Here is an 18608-nt window from a genome sequence, read left to right as displayed (position 1 = left end):
CTGTTATGAAGGCAGACAGCTGTAGGTATGATGCTGGAAAGAGAAATCCAAGTTGTACATATGAGGGGAAGCCCACAACATATGTAGCTCAATGCATCCCCGCACGCTCGTGTCGAGGGCGGCGTGGGACCTTTCAAGTTAGCCTAGATCGGCGAACAAGTCCCAAGGCCATTTTGATCCAGCAATTAATATACCATTTACCAGTTAGATCACACGACGGCATTTACCCGAGTCTACGGAGGGGAAATGTGGAAGTTTTCTCGGTCTTACGCCGGAGACTTGCCGATCCGGAGAGGAAGCCGTTGATGCCTCGCCCCGAACTTAATGCGAGAAGCTGATTTTCGAACGCACCACCGAATAGGTGAAATATGCAGTCATATACCTGGCTTGTAAAATGGTTACTAACATGGATATAGCTTATGGTATAGAGGATGCCATACCTGATAGAGAGAAACTAAAAGCATAGTAAGATCGCATGTATTGATACACATACTATAGGGCATGACCGCGTACCTGGGTTTTGTGTGACTCATCTATTAGACTGAAACTCAAGAGTTCACGTAAAAATTGTATCAGAAGGCACTAAGAAACTATGGGGCAATTTGATAGTAACTCATAATTGAACATGCATCAGTCGATGATATAATTTAGAGTTGCGAAGGGAGGTACAGAAAGCAAAATCAGTATAAGTATATTTTTGGCAGCTCTCTTAGCTCATACCCGGGCAGAACTCACTTCATGAATGCCCGGGTTGTTCCCTCTAGGAGGCTCTTATTTATGTGCTCTAGACCAATTCAGTCAACCTCACTTGTTACCTACAGATGGGTATTTTGCTTGTTCAATGTTTCTAGCCATCGACGTCATATAAGCACGTCTCCGTGGCGCAATTGGCTAGCGCGTCTGACTGTTAATCAGGAGGTTGGAAGTTCGAGCCTTCCCGGGGACGTTTCTTTTTGTGTTTTGATTCTTTTTTAAGCCGATATAATTATTTGTGATTTAATGCAAACCACTGATTTGAGGCTCTTTTCTTCTCATTTGCTATCAACTGAGGAATTGGCATAGTAAATCAGATCAGACAGACGCGATGCATGGGGGGTCATGGTTGCTAAACAGCCAGCCCATTTTGACACTATGAAAAGCGAGTCTAATTGGATGAAAATCGTTGAGAAGATTTCGTCTTATAAGCTACCATTGTTTATATGAATTTTCAAACTCAGTTGTGTCTATAACCCATTCCAACTGTCCGATCTACATTTGTATCGGGGAAACAGTTTGGCCGACGTCCGAATATCAATCGCGAAAGAGTCAACTGATCTGTCAACGTCAGACTCTCGATGGCGGGGACAAGTGCAATCTCGGTCGCGCACTTTACCGAGCACTTCCGCCTGGCATGGTCGGGGGTAAGAGGCATTGCCCCTCATGGCCTTCAAAGTGTGGCAGGGGACGTGGTTCACCTACCGCGACGGATTGGTAAGTTCCATTCAGTGACCAATAGTAAATACATACATTGAAGGGGCATTGTGCTAACTATGACATTCAGGTCTTGCCGTCAGTGGTGGTGCGGATTCCATGGCCCTTGCTTACTTGTGCCGGCAGCTGGAACTAACACCCATCGGTGGACCCATTTCCGTTACTGCCTTTGTAGTTGACCATCGCGCTCGACCTGAGAGCGGCGATGAAGCAAAGTCCGTAAGCACATGGTTATCAAATATGGGTATGTATCTCATGAGGAGGACATTTTTCAACAAATGAAATACATTCAATTTGTGATTTTACACAACTGCGTGCTAATACCATGCAGGTATCAAGACCCAAGTTCTCAAATTGGACTGGTCGCCGTACTCAAAGGATTTGGAAAAGTCTACGCAAAATAATGCAAAGGTACCAATGCCAAGTGCCTTTGAAACGCATGCCCGACGGCTACGATATCAAGCCCTTGGCACAGCCTGTCGCAGCAAAGGGATCAATGCCCTACTCATGGGTCATCACCGAGATGATTCCATCGAGACAACCATTTGGCGTCTAGCAACAGGTGCTCGCCGCGCCGGTCTCGGTGGTATTCAAAGCATAGCTCGTATTCCAGAATGCCACGGTCTCTTCGGAGTCTCCGAAAGCGGTTCATCAGTCCTACTACCCGAGCCCGAGTCTGCTGCTGCTCAAGTCACAGAGAAAACTGCAGTTCAACCAGCCCGGTCTTTTCAAAAAGCAACCCTATTAGATTCGAGGGGATCAGCCATCGCAACGGGTGGAATATTCCTTTGTCGACCCCTTATCTCTTTCTCCAAAGCCCGACTGCTAGAGACTTGCCACCAAAATAATATTCCCTATGTCTCAGACCCGACTAATTTCGATCCGACCTTAACTCCTCGGAATGCGATTCGCAGCATGCTGGCATCCAACTCTCTACCTCGTGCACTTCAGGGACCCCGGATCCTCTCTCTTATCCGTTCCAGCCGGGATCTCCTACAGATATCATCAAGTCTGTCAGACCAGCTCCTTGCATCGAGATGCCGAATCCTCGATATAAATCTCAGATCGGGCACAATGACTATTCAGTTCAGAAAGATTCCTACATGGATGGATCCGCTATTAGTTCAGACTTCCCCCGAACGAGCCCGGCAAATCCAGGCTCTTACGCTCCGGCGCATAACGGAGCTGGTCTCCCCATTCCCAGGAAACCATTTTTCACTACGCAGCTTTGCGCCATTCGTTTCTCGCATGTTCGGCTCCGCTGAAGAGAAAGATATCCAGGACACTTCGCCGAAGCAGTTCACACTAGGGGGTGTGATGTTCACGCCTGTGTCTTCATCATCTGGCAATACATGGCTTTTTTCACGTCAGCCGTTCATGAAGAACCGATCACCTGTCACCTCTATGGAAGTCTTTTTGCCGAAACCGGCTGAACTAGTCTCAAATCCCCGGCCAAAATACTCCCAGTGGACACTCTGGGACGACCGATACTGGCTCCGCCTCTCTATTGCGCCGCGAGGCAAACATCAAGCAGATTCTGAAGACAAGGCCTGCCAAGAGAGTGTTTCTTTCACGATAAGACCGCTCCAGGAACCTGATTTCCAGACTTTGCGCAACGAACCAATCAAAAAAGGACGCAAGAATATTCCTCCTGGAGTCCTTGTGACGCAGTTGCGCAAATTTTTGTCCGGCCAGGCCCCAGGTCCAACCCGATATACACTTCCTGTTTTGTTGCAAGAACAATCGAATGCTTCCGACCTACCAGAAACTCAGGAAGTCGGCAAGTTATTGGCATTGCCGGTCCTGGGCTTCGATCTGTCAGGTCTTCGTAAAAAAAACCATGTTAATGAAACGGAAATCATTGCAGGAGGCAGAACATGGATACTCAAGTGGGAATGGATGTATAAGATGGTTGATACCGATGCATTGCGCCTGATGGGCAGGCCAGTAGAAGCTGAAGCAGCTAGTGTACAATAATGGGATAAACACAAATAAATCCTGCCCGACTTGATCTTCGGTACTATGCATGACACAAAATAATTTGTTCGTATGAGGCTGAAAAGTGACAGAGAAGGTCAAAAGATACAATAATGAGGACTCTTCGGCTTCCAGTGATGGACGTTCAGAGCTACAGAAGGAATGGTGTATGTTTGTGGTATCACGGAATGAAAGGAAAGTGATATGCAGCGTACAATGAGGCTGGAAAGAACGAAAAGGAAGAAAAGGGAATGTATCAGGTTATTAAAGGCATATTGGGCATTGCTGTATGGTGATCATTGATCGCTTGCTCTCGTTAGAGCAACGGCAGCCTGTTGTGCCCGAAGACCTCCGACCTCTCTCTTGAGTCGAAAATTCTCTTTTTTCAGGCGACTGATCTCCTCTAGGGCATTGTTCAGTTGGGCTTGCAAAGACTCTTCTGCGCTACCCGTCCGCACATCCTTTGAGAGTTTGCTGAGCTCCGAGTTGAACCGATCGTAGAGGGCCTCGTTCTCTGCACTGGCCTCACGGTACAACTCGTCCAGCTTCTTTACGCGTTTTTCGCTGACAACCAGAGATGACTCTACATCTCTCTCTAAAACAGCCGTGCGTCCATTGTACTCACCCACGAACTGGTCAAATCGGGTTTCCAGCATGCGGAAACGACTCTCCAGCGCTGCACCTCTTTCTGAGGTTGGCTGAGACCCTGCGGTTCCCTCATTGGTCTCCATATTAGATTCCTTTGGCGGCGTTAGCCTCAAGGCATGCATCTCATTGCCAAGGGCTGTCAGCTCGTCTCGAAGACCGATTTGTGCAGTAGCTTGAGTCTTTTTCTCCGTCTTCACGCGTTCACGAAGCTATATGGGGGGAAACATTAGCTATAGAACTTGAATGTTTACATGGAGCAGCCACTAACCTTCTGTGAGCTTTGCAATCGCAACTTTGGAGTTCTTTGAGCTGAGGACGAAGATTGCGGACGCTTATTTTCCGTGTTGGCCGTGGGTCTCTCTCGGAGTCCTGGTGTTCGCTGAGGAATGCTAGTCGCGCGGGATCGCCTCTTCAATTCCTGAGTTGGCGATTCTGGAATGACACGCGAAGTCTTGGCAGCTCTCTCGGATTGGGGCATCTGAGGATCAATGTTCTCTTTCCTACTGGGGGTCGAAGGGCGTGTAGGCGACATCCTTCGAATAGGTGATCCTAAGCGGGCAGGAGAGGTTGCTTTCGCCGGTGATGTACCTCTCGTAGGTGATCTTGACAAATAACTACTATGTGGCCTTGGTGGCTGGCTAGTCGGTGTAGCTGGCTCGGCTCGAGGGCGACTGATCGGAGTAACAGGGCGTAGTTGGTGGGTTGGGGAGACATTGGAGATACTGGAAATATTGGAGGCCTCCGAAGACGCGGTTTGGGGGCGTAGGTCTGACAGAGAGCTCCGCCTTTTTCGGCGAACCTTCACGACGCTATCATGCGATATTCCCCTCATAGAAGACAAAGATGGGGTCTGTCCGTGGCCAGTGCCTGGTCTTGATATTTGCTCCTCGGATGAAAACCCGAACGGGCGATCGCGCGATGTGGGCCGAAGGAAACCCAGGCGTGCATCCACATCGGTGGACTTGGAGCGTAACAGAGATCCCTTGGGGGTGTTAGGCTCTGAATCAGCCGGGCTTTGTCTCTTGCTCAGTGTTCGCAAGATCGAAGCAACCTTGCTTTCACCCTCACTCTTCTGGCTGTCCTTGTGAAGGCTGAATCCGAAGCGCTTCCGGAATGAAGAATTATTTGAACCCACAGACCCAGTATTGGCCTGTGATGTCTTGGTTTGGGATTGATCACTGGTCAGTGTCCCTTCGACTGAGGCTCCACTGGGGATGAATTCCTCGAAGAGATTGTCGAAGTCCTCAACAAGTCTATCCAAGAGTGATACGTGATGTACAGGGTCACCATCCTCTGTGAGAACCTCAGCGAAGGCCATTGTCAATGCTCCACGGTCCCCATCGTTCCCAGATGCGTCTAGCAACTCCGCAAGCAGCCGGATGATAGCAGCCAAGGCACGGCGATTTTGTGGACTAGTATCTGCCAAAAACTTCCGAAATTCTTCATCAAAATCACGAGGAAACATGGTGTCAAATTGACTTTGAAGCTGCCGCAAAGACGATTTGTCCAGCACAGGGCCCATACTCCGCTTCCACGCGTTTTTCATGAAAGTTTCAAAAGCAACAAACAAGGTGTCAACGGGCACTTCTGCAGCAGCTTGGAGTTTGCAGGGGTCTTCCAGGAGGATATTATATAGCTCATTCACTGGAGAGCGGTCCGCAGCCTCTCTAGCGCGAAGCATTCGCCCAAGGATATTCCCACTTCGAGACTGTAAAGAGAGCACGTAGGCTGCGAAGGTTTGCTCCAGCGATCCAAGTTGGCCATCAGGGCCTCGTGCGGCAGGCGTCCCAACCACGGATATCTTGTTAGACGTTTCTCCTTTCTCTTTTTCTTTATCTTTGCCAGGAAAGGTGGAAGGCAGAGTGTTCGATCTGGAAAGATTGCCCCTCGGGGGAGGCATTTTAGGAAATTCACCCAACAGAGTCGCCGAGTTTGGCTGCTTGATAGTCGGAACATTTTCACGGCTGCCTCCCAGTAAATTGGATATCAGCTTCGTTGGTGAAGGTGGTCGGAATCCACGGGATGCTTTGGCTTGGGTGATCAAGCTGCTTGCAATGTATCGAATAAGTTCAAAATTAGACTGAACCAATGGAGTCATAATTTTGGGGTTCTGTGGACTGTGTAGAGGTGAAAGAAGACTTTGCATGCGTCTTGAAAGTGTTGAGATGAATGTGTCTGCCGACACCAGATCCGTTGAAGGGGCACCAATCACAGAGTCCACATCCATTCTAAACTGATCGCCGTTGGGAGGAGAAATAGATATGACAACCTCCAAGTGAGTGCTTCTCAGCATTTGAATCGAGTTTCCTTTCGGCTTGTCAAATACCACGCGTATGGGAGACGAGTAGACATGATTGAGAGCCTCAGTCTGGCCGTCTTCGCACACACAGGCTAGAAGATTGGTTGTTCCCAGAGCGGCAGCAGGGCTCCGCAGTGTCCATTTGTCACCTTCTCGCTCTTGTTCTGAATAGCGGCCTTCAATTTTTGCTTTTGCAATTTCCTCAATCAGTCGACCGGCCTTTCCTTCATACGTCGATGTCAATTCTAGGGCAATAAGATCAGCGCCGCTGTCGAGGGGGTCTGAACCTGATTGGTATGAGGCTGGCACGATATACAATATCCGACCGCATGCCGATTGCATGCAGCGCACAGTATGAAGCTCTAGAACTTGAGCAACCTTGAGCTCGGATGGTGGTAGGTTCATAGAGGTATCAGTAGTTGAAGACGCGGCATTATCAATGTCTGCCAGCACGCCACGTGCGGTGCTTCGACTGTCTGCGCACTTTGCAAGTATCACAAGACAGTTTCGGTAGAGAAGTACTATCCCAGCTCCAGGGCCTGTTGCTTGCCCATCCAGTTGGTATGGAACAGTGACCTCATCGACATCAACTGCCGTTATCAAGCGGCCATCTGGAAATACTTTTGCTGGCCAGCTATCAACAAGCTCCCTCAAACGACGGAGGCTCTGTGCATGACCAGATGGGGAGGAATTCTCCAGAGCACAAATATCTTTCACCATGTCTCGAGCTTTCAGCAGAGGACGCACAGCAGGATGAACCAGGGGCAGGCTGCCTGTCATGGTATCAATCAATAAACTGTAGCGAGGAAGCCGCTGAACGGGCTCCATCAGAAGAGACCGCAGCCTCTGTTCTCCTGTCTCATAGACTCGCCTCGAAAAACTGGAGTTCTTATCCCGCATGAACGAGTTAAGTATCTGAGCAAACCCATTGTGTGCCCTCATGTATTCAGCATATGGTTGGGAGAATTGTGGCAACCAATCGAGCAATGCTTTTGCAAATTCGGCGGCGCCAATTGCATCCCTATTCTCCCGTGCTGCGCTTCGGCGCGGAGGAAGCTCAGTGTCTTGCCCGATATCTTCGAGTGCGTCTTTCTCTGTGTCATCGAGGACCTGCCGAATGACATCTAGGAATCCAAGATTGACTTCCAAGATTTCATCCAGACATGGCGGAAAGAGGGTTTCTAAGGCTGCCTCGTCCGGACTGGTACTGGACGGACCTCTTCCTTGAGCTTTTTGGCGGAACTCGTCCGCAACCTCATGCACGAGCGAATATAATTTGGCAACATATCGCTCCTCGGTATCCACAAGTTCACACATGGTAAGACGAACAGATTCCTTCTGGCCACGTGTGAAAATCCTGGATTTGCTCACATTAGTTGATTGTGACGGCGCACGTTTGAGACGCGATGTTGGTAAAAACATGGGGTCCCCAAGTGCCATAATAAGAGGTGTATATTGGCCATATTGGAGGTTTTGTGATTCTTCCATGTCCGAACCGGCGCTTTCTCTTCTCTCGGAGTGTTGTATAGTGCCGGCTGGTAGAACAACGTCGAGGTCAGTCCAAGGGACTTTTCGTTCATGGAATGAGTTGCGAATATCCCGAATAATTTCCGTCGAGTCTTCCACTTTTGTCATACGGCTGGCTAGATCTGCGGCGTGCATCTCGTCAAATAACTTCGGTAATTTTCCACCTTGTCGCGCCGGCTGTGACCTTTCAGCCAAAAGGGATTTGAGAGGACTCGACAACTCGGCAAAGTATTTCAGCATGCTCACGGCAAGTGCGCGACAAACTGCATCGCCTTGTCTTTCGCGGGGTAGGTGGTTCACTGCTGCGTAAAGCGGTGCAGCAGGTGAAATTGTTATTCGAGTGTAACTTTGGAACCCTGCGGGGCTGAAAATATGCGCCTGAATGCGCGAACTGCTTACGGTGGCATTGGCGGTTGCAACGGGGCCATAAAAAACGAGGACGGAGGAGAGGTAGGAGTCGACAGCATGGTAAAGACTGAGGTGTTCCAGCGGGATGTCCGACAGATTGGTGCCTGCGGGCGCACCTGCATTGGCCGTCATGGCGGTTGGGTTGCACTTGCCTTGCAAGTGGACCGTGGGCGGAAATAGGAAAGCAAGAGAAGGTGTCTGATGTAGCTGGAGCAGGGGATAGAAGGAGCGACAGAACACAAGGAAAGCGCAGTGGGCGCACGGAGTTGGAAAGAGGGCGATGTGAAAGTGTCAACAGTCCATTTGAAGAGATGGAAAAAAGGATCAAAAGCAGTCGCAACACTCGCAGTCCCCCTCCATACAGCGGCAAGTCAAATAAGGACCACCACTTCTTCAGTTGGCTGCGAGCGCATAGAATGCGACAGAAGGAGAGTTGTTTTGGGCGCAAGCGGGGGATATGATAGCAGTGCGATAGGGCGATAACTGGGCCTTGGCGCCTGGAGGCTCGTGGAGTGTTTACGTTTGTCCGGCCAACGCGTCCCCGTTGCTCTCCCCAACCACCTGCAAGGCTTGTCTGACAAGTCACATTGGAACATGAGAATTGCAATTTAAAATCCCCCTGGCTTCACTTTACAGTAAGTCGTCTGGCTTAAGTACAGTAGAATGCTAGTCGGAATCAAGTGCTGTTGTTTTGGGTTTTATGTGGACCACAGCTGGAGATACCCAACACTCTGGGAGTGACATTGAGGATCCTTAGAACTATTGGTGTCACAATTAAGCATATTCCAAAGTCTCGCTTCGGAACTTTTAAAAGAAACAAAGCAATCATCAACAGCACATGTGTTGACTGTCTCATGGTTCTAGGTCCACATGATGGGTCTCTAGTGTCTTGGATCTGCCCCGAAGAAGCTATATATAAACAAACCGATAGTGGCTCCCCCCAAACAACTCCACTTACATTACTCTAGTGACCCATGGATCCCAATGTACATTGCCCTTACTAAGGTACCACGAGAATCGAGACTCGTTTTTCAATAATTGCTAATCAGTTTAGAGTGATGCTTCTGCAGGGCCCACATACCTCCTTCATACAATCAGGTATCAAGGTACACTGTGGCTACAGAAAATGCAGGTGAACAAAAAAACCTTGGAAGGAGGCTATTATGCCCGAGACATTGGCCAGCGGATAAAAAGTCCACTCCAATAGGTAGAGAGGTGTTAACAGTTACACAAATTGAAAAATTTGCGAGCATCATCGCCATTTTATAGTCCACTTTCTCATTGTGTGATATTCTGTGGCAAGTGTAATACAGACATAATACCGGAGCTTGGTAGTATTATCCAATGAAAAGAGTTGAATACCGGATCTTCGGAATCACCTGGTCTTGACCCCTGACGAAGGCGGTGAGCGGGCGGGGAAGACGCTAGGCTCAGACAGGCAAGCAGCAGCTCATCGAGAGACCAGCTGTTTGTTCGCCGATTTCCGATTCCTCGGTGACACCATAGGGCTCATCTCCCGGTCGAGATGCTCGATTCCACCATGTCAGAGCCTTTACCTATCGCCATAGACCCCGTGGCCCTGGTGACCACAGAATGTATCACCGTTACCTCGTCTATGCGGAAGCATGCCCGCTGGGCACACTCCTCTGTCTCCGCTATCCTGGGCGGCAATGGAGGCACCCGTGTATACGATCGCGATTCCTCCGCGCCTCCGAGTCCGCGCAAAAGCCCACAATCACCCCGCCAAGATGATGATCATGCCTTGGCCAATCGATGGGGCCTGCGAGGGAAGAAGGGGAAGAGCATGCAGGATAATCCGTTGATATCGGCCTTTACCCGCCTGCGAAGTGATCTCAAGGGCTGCAAAGACATCCGCACTTTCGATACCCCGGCTTTGCTTCATCCTTTCTTGCAGGTCATCCGCTCCTCTTCGACCTCCGCAGCCATTACCTCCCTTGCCCTGGTTGCCGTGACCAAGTTCTTTTCCTACAACATTGTCAACCGGGACTCACCTCGACTCCCGATGGCAATGCAGCTTCTTTCCGCCGCCATTACACATTGCCGATTCGAAGCAAGCGACTCTTCTGCCGACGAGATTGTGTTGCTAAGAATCTTGAAGCTGATGGAAGGCATGCTCTCTCGACCAGAGGGGGAGCTGCTGGGGGACGAAAGCGTCTGTGAAATGATGGAAACAGGCCTCAGCATGTGCTGCCAGAGTCGGCTGTCTGAGGTACTGCGCAGGTCTGCAGAGATGGCCATGGTCAACATGTGCCAGGTCATTTTCACACGGCTGTCACACCTCGACCAAAATATCCCGGCCGGACCAACTCCTTTCGCAGATGAAAGTATCAAGAAAGATACTTCCAATCTTAAGATGGATCCGTCTGTCAACGGTGACACAGTCGCTTCACAGCACAAGTCTGCTATGAGCTCAGATACAGCAACCGCGGAACGGGACAGTACCAGCACAGAGGGAGCTCCCGAGCAGACAGGCAATGGGGGAGCAGCAGCCGCACCACCGAGCCCACAGACTGATGATGAAAGCGAAGATATACAGCCATATTCTTTGCCCTCCATCAGGGAGCTTTTCCGGGTGTTAATTGATCTACTTGACCCCCATAACCGGCAGCATACCGACACGATGAGAGTGATGGCTCTGCGCATCATCGATGTTGCTTTAGAAGTAGCTGGGCCTTCCATCGCACGGCACCCAAGCTTGGCAGCATTGGCTAAAGATGATCTCTGCCGTTACATCTTCCAATTGGTACGTTCCGAACAATTGGCGATTCTTGCTGGGTCTCTCAGGGTTGCCGGTACTCTGTTATCGACATGCCGACCTGTCTTAAAGCTTCAGCAGGAGCTTTACCTGTCATACTTGGTGGCTTGTCTTCATCCTCGTGTTGAGATTCCCCGAGAACCCGGCATTGACCCGTCCCTTTATGAAGGCGTGCCGCAAACCCCCAAACTGGTTAAGCAACCGGCATCCCAGACAAACAGCGGCAGATCGACACCAGTTCCGGTCAAGGATCGGCAGAAACTTGGGCTGGAAGGTGGTTCACGGAAACCAGAAGCCCGTGAAGCAATGGTTGAAAGCATCGGTGTATTGTCGCGGATTCCGAGCTTCATGGTTGAACTTTTTGTAAATTACGACTGTGAAGTCGATCGAGCCGATTTGTGTGAGGACATGATTGGCTTACTCTCGCGAAACGCATTCCCCGACTCCGCAACATGGAGCACCACAAACGTACCTCCGCTCTGCCTGGATTCTCTCCTGGGGTACGTGCAATTCATTTACGACCGATTGGATGATGTACCATTACACGGAAACTACCCTCCACGAGATCGCCTGCGAACTCAGCGGAAAACCAAAAAAATTATCATCAAGGGAGCGCAAATGTTCAACGAAAACCCGAAGGCGGGAATTGCCTACCTAGCAGAGCATGGAATTATTGAGGACCCGAGCAATCCTGTACTGGTAGCTCGGTTCCTAAAGGGCACAAGTCGATTGTCCAAGAAAGTCCTTGGAGATTTCATCTCAAAGCGTGACAATGAAGCATTGCTGGGCGCGTTCGTGGATCTTCTCGACTTCTCAGGGAGAAACGTAGTGGAGGCACTCCGCGAGTTGCTGAGTTCCTTCCGTCTGCCGGGCGAGTCGCCGCTCATTGAACGAATCGTCACAACATTTTCAGAGCATTATACCGAAAAGGCGCAGCCAGAAGGAATTGCGGACAAGGATGCCCTGTATATTCTGACTTATGCCATAATCATGCTGAACACGGAGCTTTATAATCCCAATGTGAAGTCACAAAACCGCATGTCGTTCCCTGCTTTCGCTAGGAACTTGCGCGGAGTCAACGGCGGCGGCGATTTCACGGAGGAATTCCTCCAGGAGATCTACGATTCTATCAAGGAGAACGAGATCATTCTTCCTGATGAGCATGAGAACAAGCACGCCTTCGATTACGCTTGGAAAGAGCTTCTTCTAAAGTCGTCAAACTCTAGCGATATGGTCGTGGGGGAGACCAACATGCACGATGCCGACATGTTTGAGGCTACGTGGAAGCCAGTAGTGGCAACCCTATCTTACGTTTTTATGTCCGCATCAGATGATGCAGTTTACTCTCGTGTTGTCAATGGTTTCGACCAATGCGCTCAAATCGCAGCCCGGTATGGCTTGACTGAGGCGTTCGACCGTATTGTCTACTCTCTGGCATCTATCAGCACATTGGCGACCAATAAGCCTCCGAGTACTGCGCTTAACACTGAGGTGCAAGTAGGCAAAAAGAGTGTGATGGTCAGTGAGCTGGCTGTAAAATTCGGAAGGGACTTCCGAGCTCAATTGGCTACTGTCGTTCTGTTTCGAGTTCTATTGGGCAATGAGTCTGCACCCAAGCAGGGCTGGGAGCATGTTGTCAGGATTCTCAGCAATTTATTTATCAACTCCTTGATCCCGCCCTTTGACTCTACGCTCACGGCCGAGCTTGACGTCTCTTCTATTCCATTACAACCCCCATCGCAAGTGGTGGATCGTGACAACCGTAGCAATGACTCAGGGTTACTGTCTGCATTCACGTCTTACCTGTCCAGTTATGCAGCTGATGATCCTCCGGAGCCGTCAGACGAGGAACTTGACAACACCCTTTGCACAGTAGACTGCGTTACTGCATGCTCGATATCCGAAATATTAGCCAATTTCAAGTGAGTGATGTGCCTATTAAGATTCTAACCAGCCTGCTAACTTGCGACAAGAACTCTCCCTCTGTCATCTCTAGTGAAGCTTGTGGAGGCTTTGCTGTCGCAATTGCCAGAGGACAATGCACCTGCTGTCATCGTTGTGAAGCCAGAACGGCCGAGTCCCGTATCAAGGCCCACAAGTGCCAGAGTTGATCCTAACCAGCCGAAATATGACCCCGCCATGATATTCAATTTAGAGTTGGCAACTGTGCTCACTCTTCGCGATAAGGAAACCCTTGAGGCCCTGGGCGAATCACTTGCGACTACCCTACAGACGCTAGTGCGCGATGCCAAAAACCTTCATCCGTTGACGGTATCACGCATCGTCTCTTATCTGCTCAACCTCTTACGACTCAGCCATGTAAGTATTTCTATGTTTGTGGTGTTGCACATTGTCTAACTTTTCATAGGACGAGCATTTCCTTCGAGTACCTGTTGTGCTCCACGCTATCTCTGGATATGACCAAGATATCTTAGAAACTCTTGCTCTGCCAACGGTGAAAGGTCTTTCGCGATGTCTCGCTCACCCCGGCCGTTTAAGAAACGAGATCACGATTTCTCCCGACTTCTGGTCTATCCTTCAGAGATTGATTCAACACGAAGAGTCTGCCCCTATGGTGTTTGAACTTCTCAAGGGCATTGTGGAGTCCATGCCTGATATTGTTACGGCCGACAATTACAAGTTTACAATCTCCCTTGCAAATGACTTTGTCAGCGCGGCGCATGTGGGGTCCATTACCGAACGTCGGAGGGATGGCCACATCCGGAGAACTAAAAGTGTCAAGCAACCGAAGCCTACGTATGACAGTCTATATTATTTCACGCCAGGCAACTGCTAACGATCAAATAGCGAAAATCAAGTAGTCACCCGTGGTGTCAAGGCCATTGGTCTAATCTACCATTTGACTGGTCGAGTTCCCACGCTCATAAAACAGTCTCACCTTGAGCAACATGAAGGTTAGTCTTTATTATTTTCGGCCTCTGTCCGCGGTCGACTTTCTGACGTGCTCTAAATTATTAGCCTGGGCTGCCTACTGGTATCCGATTCTCCAAACCCTCTCTGGCCAATGTATCAACCCATGTCGTGATATTCGACACCATGCAATTTCCACTCTCCAACGAGCTCTTTTGTCTGCAGAGTTAATCTCCGGTGACGACAAGGAATGGGCCACTCTCTTCGATGAGGTCCTTTTCCCACTCATCTTGCGTTTGCTCAAGCCTGAGGTTTACCACTCCGATCCTATCGGTATGAGCGAGACCCGAGTCCAAGCAGCGACATTGGTCTGCAAGATCTTCCTGCGCTACCTCGACCAGCTTCCTAACCGCGAGGGAATGGTTCACCTTTGGCTCCAAATCCTCGACATCCTCGACCGCATGATGAACAGCGGCCAGGGCGATAGCCTGGAAGAAGCCATCCCTGAGAGCTTGAAGAATATTCTTCTGGTCATGGCCGATGGTGGTTACCTCGTGCCTCCATCCCAGGACCCTAAAAAGGAGGAAATGTGGCTGGAAACTCGCAAGCGTCTTGGAAGATTTTTGCCTGATCTGTTTGCTGAGATTTTCCCTGATGCTGGCAAGGAAGCTGAGAAATCTCAACCTGGCTCTGGAGTTGCGTCTCCAGCCAAGCAGAGCCTGGACGCAACGAAGGACAACGAGGATACTGCTGCCCCGGCAACATCTGCAGTCGAACAGACAGTGGAGGCTGAAACTGGTGCCGACGAGAGCTATGCCGCTCCCACTGAGGTTGCTTCATCTGAAGAGCCGTGAGTTCTTCTGGGTGTCTACAGTCTTCATTTCTTTGCTTTTTGCCTGCATTTACATATAGAATAGCGTTGGGGTCGCAGCTTTGGACATTGTAGTTTTGATTTTTGCCTTCTTCTCCTACTCAATCTCGACTGTAGATAAAGTGCGATCTTCCTATAGGCGCCTGATAATAGAAGAACATTTTGATTAGTGACACTGCAAGACGGTAATCAGATCAGCATGGTATCTGATAAGCCAAGACGTTAACTATGTAGACCAATTTACGCCCAATTCTGGCGCATGGAAAATCTTCGGTAGTAGCTTTTTGTCCATGTAGGAGGGTTCCGACTCGAATACAAATTACCAGACCAAGTAGCTTGGAAACCAAATCCTGAAAGAACCCAAGGCCCATGGATGATAGCTAACTAAACAAGGTATGTTGTACAACAGAGAAGAGACGCCTTATGAGAAGGTATCGGGAGAGAAGCGAGGAATGATGATAACAATAGAATGGAAAGCAGTTCATTCAATCTCAACCCTGTTCGGGTCGAGTCAATTCAAGAAAAAATAGCAAGTCGGTGCCAGACTAGAGATGCAACGGTAAAAAAACAAGGAACAATGACATGAATGTATGTCACTGATGATACTTATACTAGATGAGAAAAGAAAATTCAAAGTAGAGCGGTGTGGAAGAGATGGAACCATAGAGCTCTCAGCTCAGTGAGCAGATTTGAGCATCGTTCTAGATTATCCTTTGTGGGCAGTGGGGCATGGAAACTGCCTACTCATCCATGTCATCATCAAGGTCGATAGCATCGGGGTTTGCCGGGGCTGCGGGGGCTGTTTGACCAGCGGGTGGAGGACGGTTGCCACCTTCTGGACCGGTGCTAGCAGCAACAAAGCCAACAGGAGCACGGGCTTGGCGTTCAATGGCAGCCATGGCATCGGCACGGTCTGCATCCTCGTTGTCTCCGGCTTGCTCGTCATCTGGGCGTTGTTGGCTGCGTGCAATAGCCTGCGATGCAATGAAATTGACATCGGTGCTATAAGATTGTCAATAACTCGATTACCAGGGGTGGGAGGGGGAGAGGGAGATGAACATACTTGTATTGAGTTTGGACACTTCTCTTGATGCGAAGCATCTCCTTGAATGTGTCCTCGTTTCCGTGTTGCACTTCAAAGGCTTCCCATTTCTGCCAGAAGGGAGCATTCGTGCGAGGGTCACAGAACTGCGACGCGTGGCCGTAGATCGCACGAGCACGGTCGATTTCGCCCAGCCGGCGCTCCATCTCAGCGAACTTGAGGCACATCTCCTTGGCCTCCTGGTCAGGCAGAGCAGCGACAGCCCGCTCATAGATAGGTCGAGTGGATGTGAGACCGAAGTTGGAGGCGGATTTGGTGATGTAAAATTCGAACATTTCAAATCGGTCCTCGTCGGAAACAGCACGAGTTGCACGCTCATAAATGCGCATAGCGTGTCGTGCAAGACCTCGTTCCTCCTCCAAATTTCCGTACATCAAGTAAAGAGGTTTGGCGAACTTTGGTGGGCACCCATCTAAGGCCTGTTCGAAAAGGTCACGGAGTCTCTCAATTCCGATCTTGCGATCGACAGCCTTGGTCAGGTACAAGTTCCAGAGTTCAAAGGCAACTGGGTAACTAAACAGATCCAGACCGCGCTCGTACACCTTGAAGGAATCTTCAAAGTAATCGTTTTCTTCCAGCAGGTTTGCGTAATTGACAACAGTTTGTGGTGTCGCAATGCGAAGTTCGAAGATGCGCTCGTAAACCTTTCTTGTTTCGTCCAACGAGGACACACTCTCGACAAGATCGACATAGAAGCTCCACAACTTCCAGCTCTTATGAACTCGCTGTTGGGGAGATAAGGTCTCATCGAAGTAATCCACAGTGGACTTCTTCGGCGCCTGAGTGGCTTTGGCCATGATGCTAACAGCCTGATCAAAGTTCTCGGCGCGGAGCTCCATCTCGGCCCACTCGCACCAAGTTTCAGCGAGCTCGGCCACGGATTTGAATGGAACCTTGACGGCCTTTTCAAAGATGACTCTAGAGGTTGCCAGATCCCCGCCATTCTCATAGAGTTTGGCGTAGTTGACCCACAATTCCGAAAATTTGCCATGGGCTTTCTTGGGGTTGATAGCGGCAATCGCAGCTGTATATGTGTTGACGACTTCCTGTTTGTTATCTCCCCACAATCCTACCCTCTTCTCCCATTCAATGACATTGTTGGGGTTCTGTCGCAAAAGAACGTCATTGACTAGGAAAGGTCGTCTATCCATCAATTGCTCAAAGCGGAGCATGCGTGAGTCGAGATCAAAGTCGGCGTCTTCATCGAGTTTGCCTTTTTCAGATCGAACTGCTGCTGCTTCCATCAGGTTGCCGATGATGGACTCTTCGAATTCGACGTAAGAGTCAAAGATCAGGGTGAAGTCACGGACTGTCATAACGGTAGTGATTCCCTCCTCAAACACATCGCGTGCCTTTTCGAAGTTACCCTTGGTGATCCAGTAGGTCGCCAGACCAGCCCACAACTTTCCTCGCTGGTCTGCGAATCGGTCAATGCCGCTTCGAAGAATGGCATCCACATCGATTCCCACTTGCGGGCCTGTTTCAATATGCTTGGCCTTCGAGACCAGCAGGTCTACCATCTCAGTCCATAACTGGAAATTGCTCCTGCCGTGCTTGGACTCAAACCGCGGGTTGTCAAGAATTTCCATGAAGACCTTAACAGCCTCCGTATATTCACCCATCTCAACCAGGATATCAATATATTCCTCCGCATTCTCAGGATGAATCTGCATATACCGGGCCCAGATCTTCACGGCAGTTTGTCCAGATGCAGATCGTGCGAAGCCCTTGTATAGTCTCCAAATTCGGTTGTGCTGCGTGACTGGCAATGCACGGAGAGCTCGATCGAAAGTTCGCCGTGTTTGTGTCACCATGGGCTGTTGCATTAGAACAGTGAGGTACATCTCCCAGATACGAGGCATTTTGTTGAGGAGGATCAGAGCTCGTTCGAAGAGAGCGTTGACCTTCAGATATTCTGCACGGTAGACAGTGGGGTTGCGGCCCTTAAGATGCTTGGTTCGGAACTCCAGGTACTATTAAAAGTATCAGTCAGGAAGTCAGTTCCTTACAACCAGTTTTGAATATTTCTTACCATCTTCCATAGCTTGTATGAGCGAGGCAATTGTCGACAGGCACGCTCCATAATCTGTAAAGAGCTATGTTAGTAGTCATCCCATGGGGTTTGAGTTCTTCAGTATATGAACATACAAAAGCTTGCTCATAGAGCGTGCCATTCTGCTGTTTGAATTCGATATAAGCCAACCATGGCTTAATGCTTCCAACTTCACGTAGCAGATCTTGTTCGTAAACAGTGTCCTGGTCAGTCTGGTACAAGTTGAAGTTAGTTTTTATTAACATTTTGGGCTGAGGGAAAATAACGTGCAATGGGCGCTCACAATCAGGTAAAGGTCCGGCCGGGACGCAGATGGGCGATCCATCTGTGCGTGCTGCCGGTTTGATCTCGGGGGCAGGAGCGTCCCTGGCATAGCGCCACTCTAGTCGAGCGGGATCAAGTAGCACGTTCGCTAGTGCAGCATGAGAAAATGGGCGCAGGTGGTGAACTTCACGGGGAAATCACACTGTCGCGTCAATGAAGGATGAAACGATGAGGTCGAATGTATATCACGTGATTTTGTAGCACCAGGTTGGGTAGGCGGTATATTCCTATCGGCGTCATATCAATGTGGCCGCACGTTTACAACTGTCGTTGGTCTAGTTC

General features: G+C 49.7%; 4 protein-coding genes across 4 annotated transcripts; 2 read left to right on the top strand and 2 right to left on the bottom strand.

The window, feature by feature from the left end:
- Positions 1-1334: 1334 nt before the first annotated feature.
- On the top strand, positions 1335-3447 carry N7484_009502 (tRNA lysidine(34) synthetase; the record flags this gene model as incomplete). The annotated part of the gene is made up of 3 exons (XM_057119889.1): positions 1335-1470; positions 1541-1714; positions 1802-3447. The coding sequence occupies 3 exons, from the start codon at positions 1335-1337 to the stop codon at positions 3445-3447; spliced, it is 1956 nt and encodes a 651-aa protein (XP_056969444.1).
- A 296-nt stretch (positions 3448-3743) lies between these two features.
- N7484_009501 (putative Rho guanyl nucleotide exchange factor) lies at positions 3744-8461 on the bottom strand (the record flags this gene model as incomplete). The annotated part of the gene is made up of 2 exons (XM_057119888.1): positions 3744-4304; positions 4364-8461. The coding sequence occupies 2 exons, from the start codon at positions 8459-8461 to the stop codon at positions 3744-3746; spliced, it is 4659 nt and encodes a 1552-aa protein (XP_056969443.1).
- A 1393-nt stretch (positions 8462-9854) lies between these two features.
- On the top strand, positions 9855-14824 carry N7484_009500 (uncharacterized protein; the record flags this gene model as incomplete). The annotated part of the gene is made up of 5 exons (XM_057119887.1): positions 9855-13027; positions 13079-13424; positions 13474-13862; positions 13914-14020; positions 14085-14824. Coding segments are annotated over 5 exons (4755 nt in total), but the record flags the coding sequence as incomplete, so codon positions are not given.
- A 763-nt stretch (positions 14825-15587) lies between these two features.
- N7484_009499 (mRNA splicing protein SYF1) lies at positions 15588-18375 on the bottom strand (the record flags this gene model as incomplete). Its single annotated transcript, XM_057119886.1, has 5 exons — positions 15588-15849; positions 15911-17922; positions 17982-18035; positions 18098-18214; positions 18286-18375. 5 exons carry the CDS (start codon positions 18373-18375, stop codon positions 15588-15590), a joined length of 2535 nt encoding a protein of 844 aa, XP_056969441.1.
- Positions 18376-18608: the final 233 nt, after the last annotated feature.

This window comes from Penicillium longicatenatum (assembly GCF_028827895.1).
Source record: "Penicillium longicatenatum strain IBT 33135 chromosome Unknown contig_6_segment0_segment0, whole genome shotgun sequence".
Taxonomy (NCBI): Eukaryota; Fungi; Ascomycota; class Eurotiomycetes; order Eurotiales; family Aspergillaceae; genus Penicillium; species Penicillium longicatenatum.
The sequence above is the reverse complement of the archived record's forward strand: the minus strand, read 5'-3'. Positions and strand labels throughout refer to the sequence as shown.